The 15,196-nt window shown below is 40.8% G+C and overlaps 1 protein-coding gene across 1 annotated transcript in view; it reads right to left on the bottom strand.

Annotated features, from left to right (window-relative positions):
• Nucleotides 1-709: 709 nt before the first annotated feature.
• TOX (thymocyte selection associated high mobility group box) overlaps nt 710-15,196 on the bottom strand; it is a 220,863-nt gene continuing 206,376 nt past the window's right edge. The window contains exons 7-9 of the mRNA XM_009640323.2: nt 12,502-12,888; nt 2,992-3,143; nt 710-746 (exon numbers count right to left, since the gene is read on the bottom strand). Of these exons, the coding sequence (XP_009638618.1) occupies nt 710-746; nt 2,992-3,143; nt 12,502-12,888 (576 nt within the window). The remainder of the gene's footprint in view (nt 747-2,991; nt 3,144-12,501; nt 12,889-15,196) is intronic.

Raw genomic sequence — 15,196 nt, 5'->3', positions numbered from 1 at the left:
ATGAGACAAAGCCAATATTTTTAATTAATATAATTTGGGAATATTTTACTTTTTTTTCTCCAAATACTTTGAAAATATAGAACTATTAGTCAGTTGTTTAAAAATGAAGTAAAAATATGAATGTTTGCCAATTTAACCCTTGTTGTGAAATCAATAAACTGGAATGAGCCAGTTTCAATTACAATTAGCTACAAAAACATTCACATTTTATACTCTAGGAGAGTGTAACATAGATGCTATTTACAAACTTGCTATGACTGCTACATCAAGCCATTTAAAAAGTCTTTAGTAGTTTCATATAAACACCCATTATGAAAAACCAATGGAAAATCCAGGACTTTTATCCGAGACATCTACAGTTGCTAAGGCAGTTACTATCGCAGCACTTCACAGCAAAAACCAACATAAAATCTGAATGGTCCAAGTTTCCTTCGGGGAAGAAGAAAAGCAATGTCCGTTAAAGGATCTCAGAGTAGGGGTGGAAAGGGGAAAGAAAGAGAAAAAATGGGGGCTAAAAAAAAAAAAAAGAAAAAAGAAAGAAGCAAGACTATTTTTTCCAGAGTGGGTGACCCACAAGCTCAAATAGTCCTAAGTGCTTAGCAACTTGTATTTCCTAATAAAATGCAGAACTGCCTTGACTGCATAAAGCAATCCATGACGAAAAGACTTCCCTGCATTCCTCAGTGGAAAGGAGAGGTGTTTCAGATTTTCAGGTAAGGTAGAGTGCTTTGTCCCTCTGCATGCCCCTGTTCAAACAGAAAAAGAACCAATGTGATTTTTTTAAAAAAATTGTCAAAGTTTTCATCCTATTCTTCCAAACCCCCTCCCCCCCCAACCTTACTGCATGTCATTAATTCCAAGCATATCACTGAAGTACAGCTGCATTACCATGGTAATAATAAGAAAAATCCTACTGGCATGTAGTAACCTGGACACCACATCTGGCTCTAAACTACAAGGCCTGGGACATGGGTTTAAGCCCCGGTTTGGGATCACCTGCACTGACCATCCCTCTTCACAAATCACATAGGTACAGCTGAGGGTTTAGCACAGGTCTTGGAACGATATGATACTCTATAAGCACCTTATATGATGTGGCTGCTTTTCTTAAGAGTGCAAGAGAGCTCAGTTACATGAACGTGGGTGCCAGCCACTGGTATCCCTGGCCTATTTTATTTAATAGTACAGACATAGCCAAAATGTGTTGCGTTGGCAGGTTCAGGTAAGCACACACAAGGGAACACCAGAAGGTTCTGGCAGAGCCAACTAGACCAGCTCTTTACTGGAGACCAGGCTCTCCAGGAGGCCTTCCACCAATGCACTGGGTCTAGCACACTTCTACATTCAGTTCTTGCTGGGTTTCAGCAGTAATTTAACAGTTTCTAATTTGGAACAGTCTTTAGAAGTCAGAAAAAAATGCATCATTTAAAGCAGAAGAAGCATCGCTGATGGGGTGTGGTTCACACTGCAAAGATTTTCTGTGAGGGAGCCTTAACGCTCAATGTCCTGCTTCCTTGCCAAACACAGGCACCAGTTCTGCTCTTCCACAGCTTTACAGCTTACTTGGTTTGGAGTCTGGGAGTGGCACAAAGCAAGCTACACTACACTGCCATGCTACGCTATAGCAGAGAGAGCTTAAATCCATGCACACAGATTCACAAAGGCATATCTACGGATGGTATGTACAGGGTCTGCTCAGAGAAAGCTTCTGCTGATGGAAAGTTATGCCCAGTGGGCACCTGGAGGGCACTGCTGGCAATGATCGCACACTGCTTTTTTCCAGAAGAGACCAGGAGTCAAAGCCACAGGTGGCTACGGCCTGTTTGACAGCGGACAGTTTATTCAGAGCTCAGTGTAATTGGGTGTAAAATTCTGGGAGCTGGGTAGGCTCCTGCAAGGCCCTGCAGCACAGATCAAGACATTATGGTGGTACAGCACAGAAGTGAGACTGCTCTGCTGGACAAGTGGGCAAGTCACGGGGCAGCAGTGATAGGTATGGGGCAAAGTGATGCTGCTGTGCAGCCTGGTTAAAGTCTGCCTCTGTGTCAGCAGGTTCTAGTCAAGGTGTTACTCTGAACTAGTAACCAAAAAAAGATTTTTGTTCAGTTCAAGTCTGAGTTCCAGAAATAGTTTAAACCAATAATGCAAGTGAAATTCTCAGTTTGAGTAAATGTAAAGGGTGAAACTGCTCTTTAGTTCTGCTTTGTGTTCATTTGTCTGGGCTGGATTTGGTGCTTTGGTAGCAACCAAGAGCTGTTATCTGCCTCTGCCTTGGGGATTTCATGCCAAGGTCAGGCTGGTGGGCAGGTTCACAAGGCACAACATGGATCATTTAAAACTCAAAAGATACCTTCTGCTCAGAGTCTTAAATGTTTCCAGGCAGTTCCTGGGACAGTAACATGGCTCCACAAAAACCACACTGCAGAGGAGCTGAGGGTTTGAAGAGGCTACTAACCTTATGGTAGGGGCACAGAGCTCCTACAGGTACGGTGTTTTGTTTCTGGTTACAGTCATGTGATCTTCATGCCATTCCCTTCCATGTATCTTGTATCCCATGCATCACCCCTGCATCTCACTGATGTGGGTTTTCATGACCCAAACTAGTTGTTTTCACTGGCAGCAACCTCTCCTCAGCAATGAAGTACTTGGAGAAAATAGTTCACGCCATTTGCCACTCAAGGAGGAGGTAGTGATCTTAACACTTCTTTCCTACACCTTCTCCCTAAGATTTCAGTTCTGAGTTTCTAAGGAGTGGAAGTTCTCTAAGACCAAAGTGTTTGTGCTGTGATAAGGTGACAATTTCTAATAAATGTATGTATTGAAAACTTGTTCTCCCATAACAGCCTAACTGCTGCATAAATACGGTACTGCCACAGATGCGCTTCTGAAATACTGCAGGGAAACAGGCAAAAAAGCCGCTTCCAAATGCTCTGTCAGATACTTGTGTCATGAATGTTGCTCAACACAAGGTGGCATTCACTGGCTGCTTACCCATTACTGCAGTAGTCATTATTCCAGTCCACAGTCTGTGCTGGAGGATTTCTGCACCCTGAACGAACATACTCCATTGCTTGGGTAACAACTTGTGCAGCTGTTGATGTTGGATTGATGATATTCTGATAATCAGGCTGAAGAGTAAATCCCTAGAGAAGAAAGCAAGTACATTACGATGTAGGTTGTAGGGAAACCCAGCAACAGGTTGGGCACATTAAAAAAAAAACCCCAAACTGTGTGTACTGTGAAATGGTACAATGCCTCTTTTCGAGGTGTACTTTAGGTTATCGAAATTAAAATAGGAAAAAATGTGTAAGTGCTTTCTAAGTTTTAAGATCTTTCCTTGGTTTGAGAAATGAAACTCTGCTAAATCGTTGTTAGCTATTACACAGTCACAGGATGGAACCAAAAGGGACGGAGCAGAAACAATTCAAAACCAAGAGAACAACTCAATCAGCACTGGGGCAAAGAGGTCTGTTTGCTCCTTAGAGCTTCCATTTAAATTAAACGTAAGGACACACACAAGTCGTTAATGCCCAGAATATGCAACAGAATCTTTTTGAAGGATGTAGGCAGCAGGTGGCTGACTGTTTTATTAGACTACACCTATTCACATATTGTTCTCAAAACCCTTTTTCTTCATTCAGTCACAAAGGGACCATCTGCTGCTTCTTTTATTTGTACTTCTCTCTCAACTAAACAGAAATTCAAGCAAAGCTTTTTAACAGTTGTTGGACTAATGTAGTGAAAGTAGCACAGAATAACTTGCTTTTTGAAACCAAGAAGACAAGAAAAAAAAAAGTGGTAGTTACAAAGAGACATCTAACCTGCTCCCTGAAATATGTCATATGAAAAGTCATAATAATTTTTAGCTCTTTTGATACACCAGAATGTTTAAATGCTGTGTTTCAAGCCAGGAGAACAATTGAAATTTCAAGGCTAGTGTATCTGGTTCACCCTGTATAAATGTACATCATGTTCCTGTAAAGTTAGAAGAACTACACTGCGCAAAACTATGGGAATGCTGTACAAAAGCAATCGACGTCTGCTGAAAAAAAACCAGACCAAACTCCTTCCTGGGGCAAGCGCATGCAATTCCCACTCAAGTTAACTGGATGTGTAGCTGCTAAACCAGAAACTGAACTTGAACCAGGATACCTAGTTTGAAAATCCTCTCCTTCCAGCCAAAGTCCACATACAGAATAGATAGGATTAAAGCTCATGGCTTTTAGTTTTAAATTCTAGTGGATTATGTGTGATCGCTTCATATTCATATCCAGCCTTCATTAAGACAGCAATTTAGGGAAGGGCTTTTTTTGTTTTCTGGGAGTTTAACAACTCAGCCACGCTACCTTTCATTGAGATAAATGAGTACTCTCAGTTCCCCCCTGGCTCCCTTCATCCCCAGAAAAGAGCTTCCTTCAAATACAACACGCCACTTCCTTCTTCACAGCCCTCTTTCTTGGCGCATTATACTCCAGATCTCCCCTGCAGGTCCCGCAGGTGTTCTGCCCTGCCGTGCCTCTCGTGCACACCGTCACCTCGCTCCAGCCATCCTGACTGCAGATCCTCGCCCAGGCTGTAAGTGAGCGCAACCTTCTTCCATAAGCTCTTCCATATGGAGAATATCCCAACTCACACCTCAGTACCTTAAATGCTCTCTGAAGCCTCATTTTGTCCATGATGACTCCAAGAAACAGACCATTAGTAGTGGGCAAGTTCACGAGATGAATTCAGCATCTAGTTGTCATGTAACATATAGTGCCCTGCTAATAAGGTAAAATAAAACCCACCCGTGGGGACTGTAACCCCTGTGCTCTGTACACAGCCTTTTCACCAGACTCTAAAACTGCATGTCAAGCTGCATAAACAACCCCCATGCCTGCAATGAATCCAAAGGAAACTGTAATTGAGCAGACTTCCCGATGACTTTAATTGGAGTTACGTGTAATTAGAAGGCAAAAAAATTGGTTTTGAATATCACCGTCATCATCGTTCTACAAAACACCACCCGTAAGGCCTTTCTAATTTAGCTGTAAGAGGAAACTAGCCACAGAAACATCCTACCCTCAGGCACTCAGGTTTACCTTCGGTAGCAAACCCCCTGAGCCATCTCTTGTTGGTCTTCATGAAACCATTATATACACAAGAAAACCACTATATGGGCTCCGTAGCTCCAGCAGTGCTGTAGCAAAGCATGCAAGTGAGCAGGCACAGAGACTCAAGCCTCAGCAAGAAGAGGACAGTTCCCCAAATGAGAGGAAGTGACCGTCAGTGCAATATCCATTCCATTTCTTCTGGACTTAGGACAAATAAATAGCTTAGATACAGGAGGATGGGCCTGCAGCTTAAATGCCAGCTTGGAACTGGGTGGGGACTTATTCTCGTATTTGCTCAGGTTTGCTGTGTGACCACAGCCAAATGGCTTTGGCTTTCTTCCAGCGACACATGCGTGCATTTGTGCTTGGACTGCATTGATGCCTCTTGATGTTAAGGTCGAGACCATGGATCCAAACTTAATTCTCCTATCTGCAGAATAAAGGGTAACACCACTTTCATCTTGCACCTGGCCAGTCTGTTTAGTTTATAAATGCCTGGGATTGGGGCCTGTTTCTTTGGACGTGCTCACGTGATAAATTTTAACATGGTGCTCCAGGCTCTGCAGACGTGGTCTGAGCTGCTGAGAGGCAGCACCCAGCACTGGCCAGCATGGAGCCTGGTGGAGGGCTATGGGAATACCAGCAGAAGAAGTAATAACGTGGGTGTTAGAAAGCATGCTTGTTAAGGCAAAGTAATTTAAGAAACCTGAACTCAACATGAAGGACCGATAAAGTATGGGGATGCTTAAAATGTAAACAATAATTACTTCAGCTTTTTCATCAACAGAAAAAAACTCTGGAAATATAGATCTGTACAACAGAGGGACACAGCCTTGTACCAGGCGTGTAGTGAATATTTGTGTATTATTTATGTAAGCCCTTAACAAACAATGATGAAATAAAAGTGCTCAGAAAATGAATGCTTCGAGGTCTAATTAAACAATGCTGAAAGTTTTTGCATTGTAATGCTCAAGAGAAAATCGCCAACTGTTTTGCAACATGCCTAGAATTTTAAATTTAATTTTCTTGTTCCAGATTGAAATAAAAATAGGGAACTTGATAAAGATTAATTCGATGTCAGGAGGGACATTTGCTCTTTAATTAGATTTCTGTAGCCCTAGCAGTTTCGTTGTGCCACTGTAGCAAGTCCTAAAAAGCCTGCAGCAGAACTAAACAGTGATCCTCATCTCCACACTTTACTGGGAACTAATTTCATTTCCTGCCTGTCTGGAGAGGTATTTTCAACAGGCATCAATGTTTTTGTCTTCACAGCTGATTTATTCATCAATCTCAATGTGATATTTTAAACCTTTAAATTACATCCAAATCCTAAAGCATCTGTTTATTACACAAGGAAATTGAAAATCTGTCTGTGTGATATCATACAAAGATTTTTCCTTAAGGTTATAAAGGAAGTTGACAGATATTAATGATTTTTCTTTCTCTTGACCTCATTCGAAGACAAAGCGTCACAAAAAAGGAGAAGAAATCTGGACAAATACAGCAGGTCCCTGAGTTTACTGTATATAATATATACCAGAAAAAATGAGGCTATTATTTTTGGCAGGCTATGCAATCATCTTGCTGTATACATTTATTTTCCAAAGGAAAAGAAATACCTAAAAGTAGACTGAAATGAGTTATTATTTAAAAAAATAAAAAATAAAATGTGACATACATTAATCTTCTGCTTCTTTGTTATGCACACACTTGCAGCCATGGTTACTAGACATTAAGAATCGAGTTTTGCTTGCTCTACTTTGGAACCGAAGTGGGACAGAGATTTTAATGGGACTCACCATCCCACCCAGTGTTTGGGTGAAGGATTTTAAGCAGGGAAGGAGATGCTTCCAGTAGGGCTACTTAAAAGGCTTCCTCAACAAGGACTGGGCATATTTGGGAGGAGTGAATCCTTGGTCTCATCACAGTCCACACAAAAGAGCACAGTACAACAGGCTGGAGAGGGGGGCATGTTCAGAGCGAAGCACAAGTGTCTTTAGGGAAAGGGAAGAATGAGTTTGTAAGGGAAAACAGGTTGCAGCTTCAGACACCATTCTAGCCTGAATTTTGGAGAAACTGTGCTGATTTGAGTAACAACAGTTAAGATTCAGATCACCTGATTCCAACCAAGTAAAAATTAAATATCATGTCAAGCCCAAGAAACAGACTGGAGAGAAGCAACTCTGTATCAGTTAAAAAATAATAAAGTGGTAAGATGCTCACATGAGCATTTAATGAAAGAAACATCACACTCGTCTAATCTACTGAGATTCTTCCAGTGTGTCTAAAGCAGATGACAGAAAAACTGCCATGCAGTGGATTTAGACTTTAACAAAGTAAAACTTTACCACAGCTCCTGTTAATATTATTCAAGAAAAATATAGTATATTTCAGAATTAGAAGTTAAATATCATCCAAATCAAGATCTATTTAAATCTAAGTATGAGAACAGAACTAAATGGTCATTTTTTACAGTGTAAAAGGATTAACACTGTAAACGAGCACCCCAAAGTAATGCCTATCATTTAATTTATTCATTAGCTGTTTTGGAACAAAAAGGAATAGACAAAATAGTCTACTTTGCAGAAGTTACAAAAAATATTTAGATAACTGAAACTAGAGAAGATTGTTTAAAAGAAATTAAAAAATATTTACTAATGCTAGGCATATGACCAAAATGCTAATACCTAAATTTTACTTTGCCTTGTGCATTACAGAACAATTTGGATGCATTGCATCAGCTGCATGCTCCACAGAATTAATTGATTTTTCAAAAGAACAGAAATTGTGCAGTCACTGAGGACTTTTGGCTACCAACACTTCTGATCTTCTTGATGTTCTGTAGTTTCTGTGGACTCCTGGAGGAGATTGCCCTTCTCCAGCTGGCAGTCTCTCTTGGTTTGGTAGCTGCACACGTACAGGCAAGGGCCGCTGGAAGTGGAGGAGGACATGTGGTTCCCCGAGGCGCTGACAAAGATCACCTCATTGTCCTGGCAGCAGTGGGGGCAGAACTCTCTTCCCAGGACAGCACTTCTTATCCATCCCTCCTCAAAGTTATGCACAGAAGAGTTTGTGGATTTCATGCACAGTGGTTTTGCAGAACTGTGTTCCTGCCTGCCAGGACTGAAATCTGGATCTTTTCTTGGAGTTGGCAGTCCTTCAGACATACTACAAGACAGTCTTTGATAAGAAACTATTCTCCCTCTCCTGGAGAAAAGGAGTGACCAAATCTCCCAGAGCCACAGTGTTAAAGCAGGGGATCTGTGGACAGCAGGGATTCCTGGAGTCTGCTACTGTTGAGCATCACACTAGTAAGCCATGAACTATTTCAAAGCTGGATGTTGGGGGAAAAAGGGAAAAAAGTAAGAACCCACCATTGGTGGGATCTGTGACGGCTGCTACTAACATGTCTACAGCACAAGCTGTCTGTCTGCAATGGTGGTGCCCATCCAGGTAAGTCTGAGAACGCTTGTGGTAGAAGGCTGCTAGGAAGCTGTTGACAAGCTTATTCCTCTCTTGCCTATTAAGCTTCACACTGCAGTGTAACATGAGAAAATTTACCTCATTTCTTCTTAAAGTGTATTAGCCTGTATGGTATGAGTGGTGGTGATGTTTCTGAAAAGGAAGATGTCTTCTGTTGCAAGTCATGCTGTAGGGAGTGGGATGTTAATTAGTGTCTGCCTTACTCCTTACATAAGTTGATACCTGCTGGAGTCTTTGGAAAAGTCTTAGGGTGGCCACACCTTTAGCATGGAGGAAATCAAACAGCTGAGGGTAGTGGAACTGAAAAAAAGTTGAATTCAATGCAACTATTGCTTCTGCTTTGTCAGACTACATATTTTCCCATTCTTCTTGGCTGTCTTTTTATGAGGCGGAGTGGTCTGCGCCATGCTGCTGAGGACTGAACCTCATATCCAGGGTCCTCCCTCCCTTCTCACCATGGGCCAGACATACAGGGTGGTGCTATGCTTCTTGTTGGTCCTCATTGCTGTTGACTCAGTAGTGCCCATCGGAATCTTCTCAGGGTACAAGTTAATTCTGAGAAGATTCTGACTGAACATGAGAGGAAAAGTTCTCACTATGAGAACAGTCAACCATTGGAATAATCTCCCCAGGGGAGTGGTTGACTCCACCACACTGGACACTTTCAAGATGCAGCCGGACAGGGTGCTGGGACATTTTGTTTAGACTGTGCTCTTGCCTAGAGAAGTTGGACCAGATGATCCTTGAGGTCCCTTCTAATCTGGTGTTCTATGATTCTGTGATTCTATGATTCCATGACTCTGTGGTGCTGTCACCATTTGGAGGGCTTGCTTTTTCCCCCACTATGTCTTTTCCTCCTTAGGATGCTCTGTGATCATCAGAGCGCTTGCTCAATTTCAAGCAGAGGGGAGAGCAGTCTTTTGACAACTGAGTCAGAAGGAGGCCTTTACTTCCAAGTTGTAGTATCTTGAATTCACGCTACATGCCTCCTGGTGGCCAGCCCGTTCTCTGTGCAGTACAAAATGCTGGGGATGGTGTTTTCTAACATTTCTTGAGTATACCTAAGAGACTAGACAGGACACCACTCTTCTGCTCTGGCATGGCAAATCATGGTGTAGTTAGTTTAGGATACTTTCTGCTTTGTCTTTGCCAGCATCACTCTTTAAAGGAAATGGATTCTATATTTAAACTCAATTTGCAAACTGTGTAAACTGTTGTATGCTAAAAAAAAAAACCAACAAAACAAAAAAAACCCCTACAAATATTCCTAAGTGAAATTACATAATTTTCCAGAGCTCAGAAGTTGTATTATTTTGAAATAAAATCATGAGCGTGAGAAATATAAACTGGCTTGTAGATGTTCCACAGTGCTTAAAGAGAAATGTAGTTAAGATTGGCAATGTAGCATTTCAACAGGCAATAAGCACCTGTCACCTCGAGTGAAGCTCAGAAATATCTCACCATGGTATCTTCATTATAAGTATCAGCCTTTCTGACTAAGCAATATGAGTTGGTAAAAAGTATTTAATTATCTTTCATGAGTTTAACAACAGAGAGCAGGAACACAGAGGTGCAGCATTTTTTACTTTACTGTACTTGTACTCAGTAAAGCAAAAGACTCATCATGGTACAGGTCTACATAATGACTTCTAGACACCTGTTTTCTACAACCTAGTGCTCTGTGTTTGCTCTCAGTCTAGAAATAACTCAGCTGCATGCCACACATCTCACAGATGAGTGAAAAGTACTCTCAAGCCATTAACGTGCATACCATACACTACAAGTGTGCAACTTGGTAAAACATCAGAAGATTCATATTATCTTACCTTTTTTTTTTGTCGTATTTAATGGTTTGGAATAATCCCTAAGCGTTTGGATTCACACAATAATGATGATGTTGTATGTATACACATGTAAGTATCTAAAACCTGCATGATACCTTTTGCTAGCCTTTACTGTATTATTAATTCAATAAATAAATCCAGATTTTCAAATCTGTTCAGTAAATTATGCCTATCAATGATTCTGGAAAAGATATAAGGGGTTTGATCTTCTATAGCTCTGCATTGGACAAGTAACGTACAAGTGACACTGAACTCGGCAAACAATCTGAACCTGGTAGACAGAAACACTTTGCAATAAAAACTTCCTGAAATGTAACTATACAATCTCAACATCTGTGGCAGATGTAATTTTTCATGTTTGGTAAATGAACCAGGCTATTGCATTGAGACTCTGTCCATTGCTTTGTCTCTCAGCCTTCAGGTTCAACCAAGATTGCATCAGGCTTAGGATCTCCAGACAGACCCTCCTGGCTTACCTGACATGCCCTCGCTAATTCTTGCTGCCCAGGCTTGGGGCTAACTCCTGATTTTCTCCGAGACTTGATCATAGGCTCTCCCAGGACACTCACACCAGGACTAATAGAAAAACCTTCAGGAATACACGGCAGTAAAAGACTCCACATTTGTGTGGTGATAAGTCTGTTGAGTCTGTTCACTCAGATCGTGAAAAATAAACTGGACTAGGAAAAAATTGTAAACACTTTACAAATTTTCCTTCCTGTCTGATTACTTCAAATCACTCTTGAGACTAAGAAAAAAGTCTTGGAAAAAAATCCAGATCATCCTGAGCACACCTTGGTTTACCTTCTCAACAACTAAGTTTATCAGTCCAGATTTCTTTCAACTGTTCTTTTTTTTTTTGTCCTGCTTTGGAAAATTTCTTTCCCTGTTAAGTTGTTCTCCCAGCTAGAAGCTATGTTCTGTGTTCAGGTATTCACACCTCTAAAGACCAATCTCGAGTTGAAATGTTTCCGACTTGGAAAGCAAATGCAAACGCCTTGTTAGCAAAGGTGAATTTACAAAGATATTCAAAACCTGCAGCAAGTTCATGGCTATGTATTATCAACCAGAACTGACACCTTTTTTGTAAACAAATTTTGTAGATTCTTGCAACTCCATGCAAAAACTTTTCATTCTACTGCTTCTTTGCAAAGCAAGATCTTATTATTGATAGTCAGATCTCATCCAATGCAAAAGGAAATTTTCTCTCGTGAAATCAGCAGAGTTAATCTGCTCTAACCCTGGGCCCAACCCATAGGCCTGGGCCCAAAAGCCACAATATTATGGTTGGCCTGCATTCATTCAGAACTCCTAGGAAATGTATTGAGAATTGATTATCTAAAACACTGAGAATGAAAAAAAAAATAAGCCACCATATTGGGATAGTGGGGACAGCCCGCTTATTTCCAGTAAAAAAAAAAAAAAAAAGATACAAATAAGCCACCATATTGGGATAGTGGGGACAGCCTGCTTATTTCCAGTAAAAAAAAAAAAAAGATACTTCTATCTAGCAAAATGAAGTTATGAATGCAGCATAAAGTAACGTACTTGAGTTCACTTAATCTAGCAGGTTTATCACAACCCATGTTGCTTCATGTTACCTCTGACTGTTCCATGTCACGGTCAGCACAAGGATAACAGCACATGCCACGATCATATATTTTTCTAGACATGCTTGCCTTTTTCTTGTAAAATATGCCTCCTGAAGACTTAACATTTCACCTATATTTCAGGGTACTCCCAGGTTTGTAGATGGATCTACGGACACACTTCTATTTAAAGGATGACTCCTGAATCTGGCGGAGGAGCCAGGGCTAGTGTTCAGAGGCATGTGATGAACATCATTGCTAGCACAAACAGTTCCACTGAAGTTCCCCATCATCTAGGTAAACTCATGCATTTGTTCTTGTCTTTGAAAGACTAAGTCCTCAGACTAGACTACCATGGTTTTGGAACTCTTCAAAATTAAAGCTAATCCATGGCTCTAAATCTTCCTCACTATGTCAACTTCTGGATGACTTTTTTTTTCTCACCCCCCCTCCACCACCCCCATTTCAGACAACTGAAAAGCTCAAACTTACTTGCTGCATTGTAGGTGAATGTAAAGCAGACTGGACCTGCATTGGTAGCTGGTTTCCAAGGGACTGCTGCATTGAAATCGGCTGGTGTTGCTGGATGTTGAGGTGCTGGTGCAGAGGGGGGCTGATCTGAAGAGGTGGCGGTGGGGACACAGCCATGTTTGCTATGGAAACAGTCACTGGCATTTGGTTGTTGGGCTTGGGTGCTATGTTCCTGGGGATATTGGCATGCATGGCAGTGATGTGAGGATTCATTCCTGGTTGTTGGTGGTAGTGGGAACTGAGGTACAGTGCAGAGTGAGCCTGGGCTGGCCCATGAAACACCGACTGCTTTGAATTCATCATCTGAGGTTGCGGGGAGGCTTTAACATCAACAGGTTCACTGTAGCTCTGTTGAGAAAAAACAAAACCCAGACAATACTTAGAAGCTACAAAATGCTGCTGTTCTCCCCCCTGAAGTCTCTTCAAGAGTCTCACCATGGGAAAACACATAGCTGGACCATCAAATTGTCCTTGACATGGAGTTTGGTTATTACACCTTACACATTTCTCTTCAGCACTGTGAAAAAGAAGAAATTAGCCCCTCTGCTTCCTGGCCTAGCCTGACATTTTGCTTTTTCCAAACTTGGAACTGGCATCACTGACCTAATAACCTACACAACAAAGACAAACAAGCCCATTGCATTTGTTCACATAAGCAGCCATTACTGTTGTCATCAAATTTGATGGCCTAGTTGAACACAGATTCAGGAGGGTGGGTTCCCAGGTGGGTCTATAGTCATCTTTGACAGGTCCCATTTTCCCATCTGCAAAGCAGGGATAAGAATTTCTGTATCCTTTACCATACACACTTGAAAACTGCTAATAGTGCTTTACCAGTTAGCTAACACGATGAAGGGGCTAAACCCCATCCACAGTTGTTCTACTGCATTGAATAAAGGTGCTAGTTGCTGTGCTGATACCCTTATTTTGAAGTATTCTGTGCTGGGATGCTATCCACACCTGTATCAAAGATGTTTCACAAAGATGTTTCACATTCAGAAAAGTAAGAATATTCTGAATAATTTCACTTTTAGCAAAACTTCCTTTGTTGATCCAGTTCATAAAGTTCTGAAAATTCTGCTTGAAACTGATGTCTATATAAATGTTAGATGGCATCAGACAGAGGGAAGCTATCTTACTAAAGCTGGAAAAATATTGCATAGAATATTAGAAAATGCACAGGTTTAAAAAAATGTTAAGGTCTACCCTGATTTCTTAAAGCCGCTAGTAATAAAATTTTTTCATTAATGAATGTGAATTTTAATAATACTCTTTGTTCTAATATTTATAACTTGTTACATTTGATTTAAACTCAATTTGTTGTTTTCCATATCCTTATTTTCTTAGATCTTGTGAGTGCTAACTCTGTGGCCTCAAATAAACGATGAAAAGAATTTAAGAATTAACTCCCATGAGCTTATAGGTGGGAATCACAATTTGCAGTTAAGGCATACTGGGATTAATAGCCAGTGAAAGGTGAAACATGCTGGAAAGAAATGGCAGAAATGTCCCTCTGGAGAAAAAAGTCACTTTGTCAAAACAAGGGCTGAAAGATGCATATATGCCCTTATTCTGTGACCTCCATGTCATGTTTGCTCAGTTTACAAGTCAGAGTAAGTTTCATGTTACTCTCAGCACTCCAGGGTCAGTGAAGTCTATTTGTATTCTTTCTGAAGGATGTACCATCACCAACAATCCACTGACATGAACATTACTGAAATTGTTTCATTATAGGCGATGATAAAGACTAGAAAGATAACTTCATTTTCCCTATGTATAACTGCAGTTCCATTAGCAAAAAACCTTGTTTTCTCCAGTAAACTCCGGAAAATTAAATGAATATGGTAAAGTGAATGCAAATCTCTGCTTCTGTGGATCTTCCTGGCTCTGCTCACATGTGGATGTACACATGTGCAATATGTATTAAATGCATGTTTGCAGGATTCACGTACAGACATAAAACCCCACAGATAGTAAATGAGAAAACTTGAAAGTCAGTGCAAAGTCTGCCAGGATTTTGGTATTATTTTTAAAATACTGAACTGATGTTCATGATAACATGAGAAGTATTTTCCCCCTCTCTTCCCAGTTGTATTTGTAGGTCACTCTCATGAGTGTGGGAGCAAAGACTGGCAGGTTTGATGAAATTTCAGAGATTCAGAAGAAGGTTTTCTAATTAGCAGCATGGTCAGGACCCTTCTCTTGAGTGTCCCGGGCTCTTTACACATTACAAGAGGTGTATGATGTGGTCTTTCTTGAAAACCATGTAGTTTTACTGAGTGCATCGTCCCCTCATGAAAACGCCTTGCCTTTCCATGATGTTACTGGAAGGCTCTATCTGGTCCGACTGGGGATAATTGCTCCTGAAATGTCTAAGGGCAGACGGGTTAAACAATTCCTCCTGGTGAGGAAGTATCAAGAAGCCTTTGTGGCATTCTTTGTGACATACTGATACATACTTATATTTCATTTGTGACTACAAAGATGCTGCCATACGCATCTTTAACAAAGATACAGTGAACCAATTTAATTATTGAGTCATTCTGAGTTCACACAATGCATGGCCCATACTGACAAAATTACCCAGATATCAGATACCTAGTATCATTTAATACCTGAAATACCAAATTATGTTAAGAGGGATTGTACAGTCTCT

Source organism: Egretta garzetta, unplaced genomic scaffold (assembly GCF_000687185.1).
Source record: "Egretta garzetta isolate BGI_Z169 unplaced genomic scaffold, ASM68718v1 scaffold340, whole genome shotgun sequence".
NCBI lineage: Eukaryota > Metazoa > Chordata > Aves > Pelecaniformes > Ardeidae > Egretta > Egretta garzetta.
Note: the sequence above shows the minus strand (reverse complement) of the source record. Positions and strands in the feature narration are given on the sequence as shown.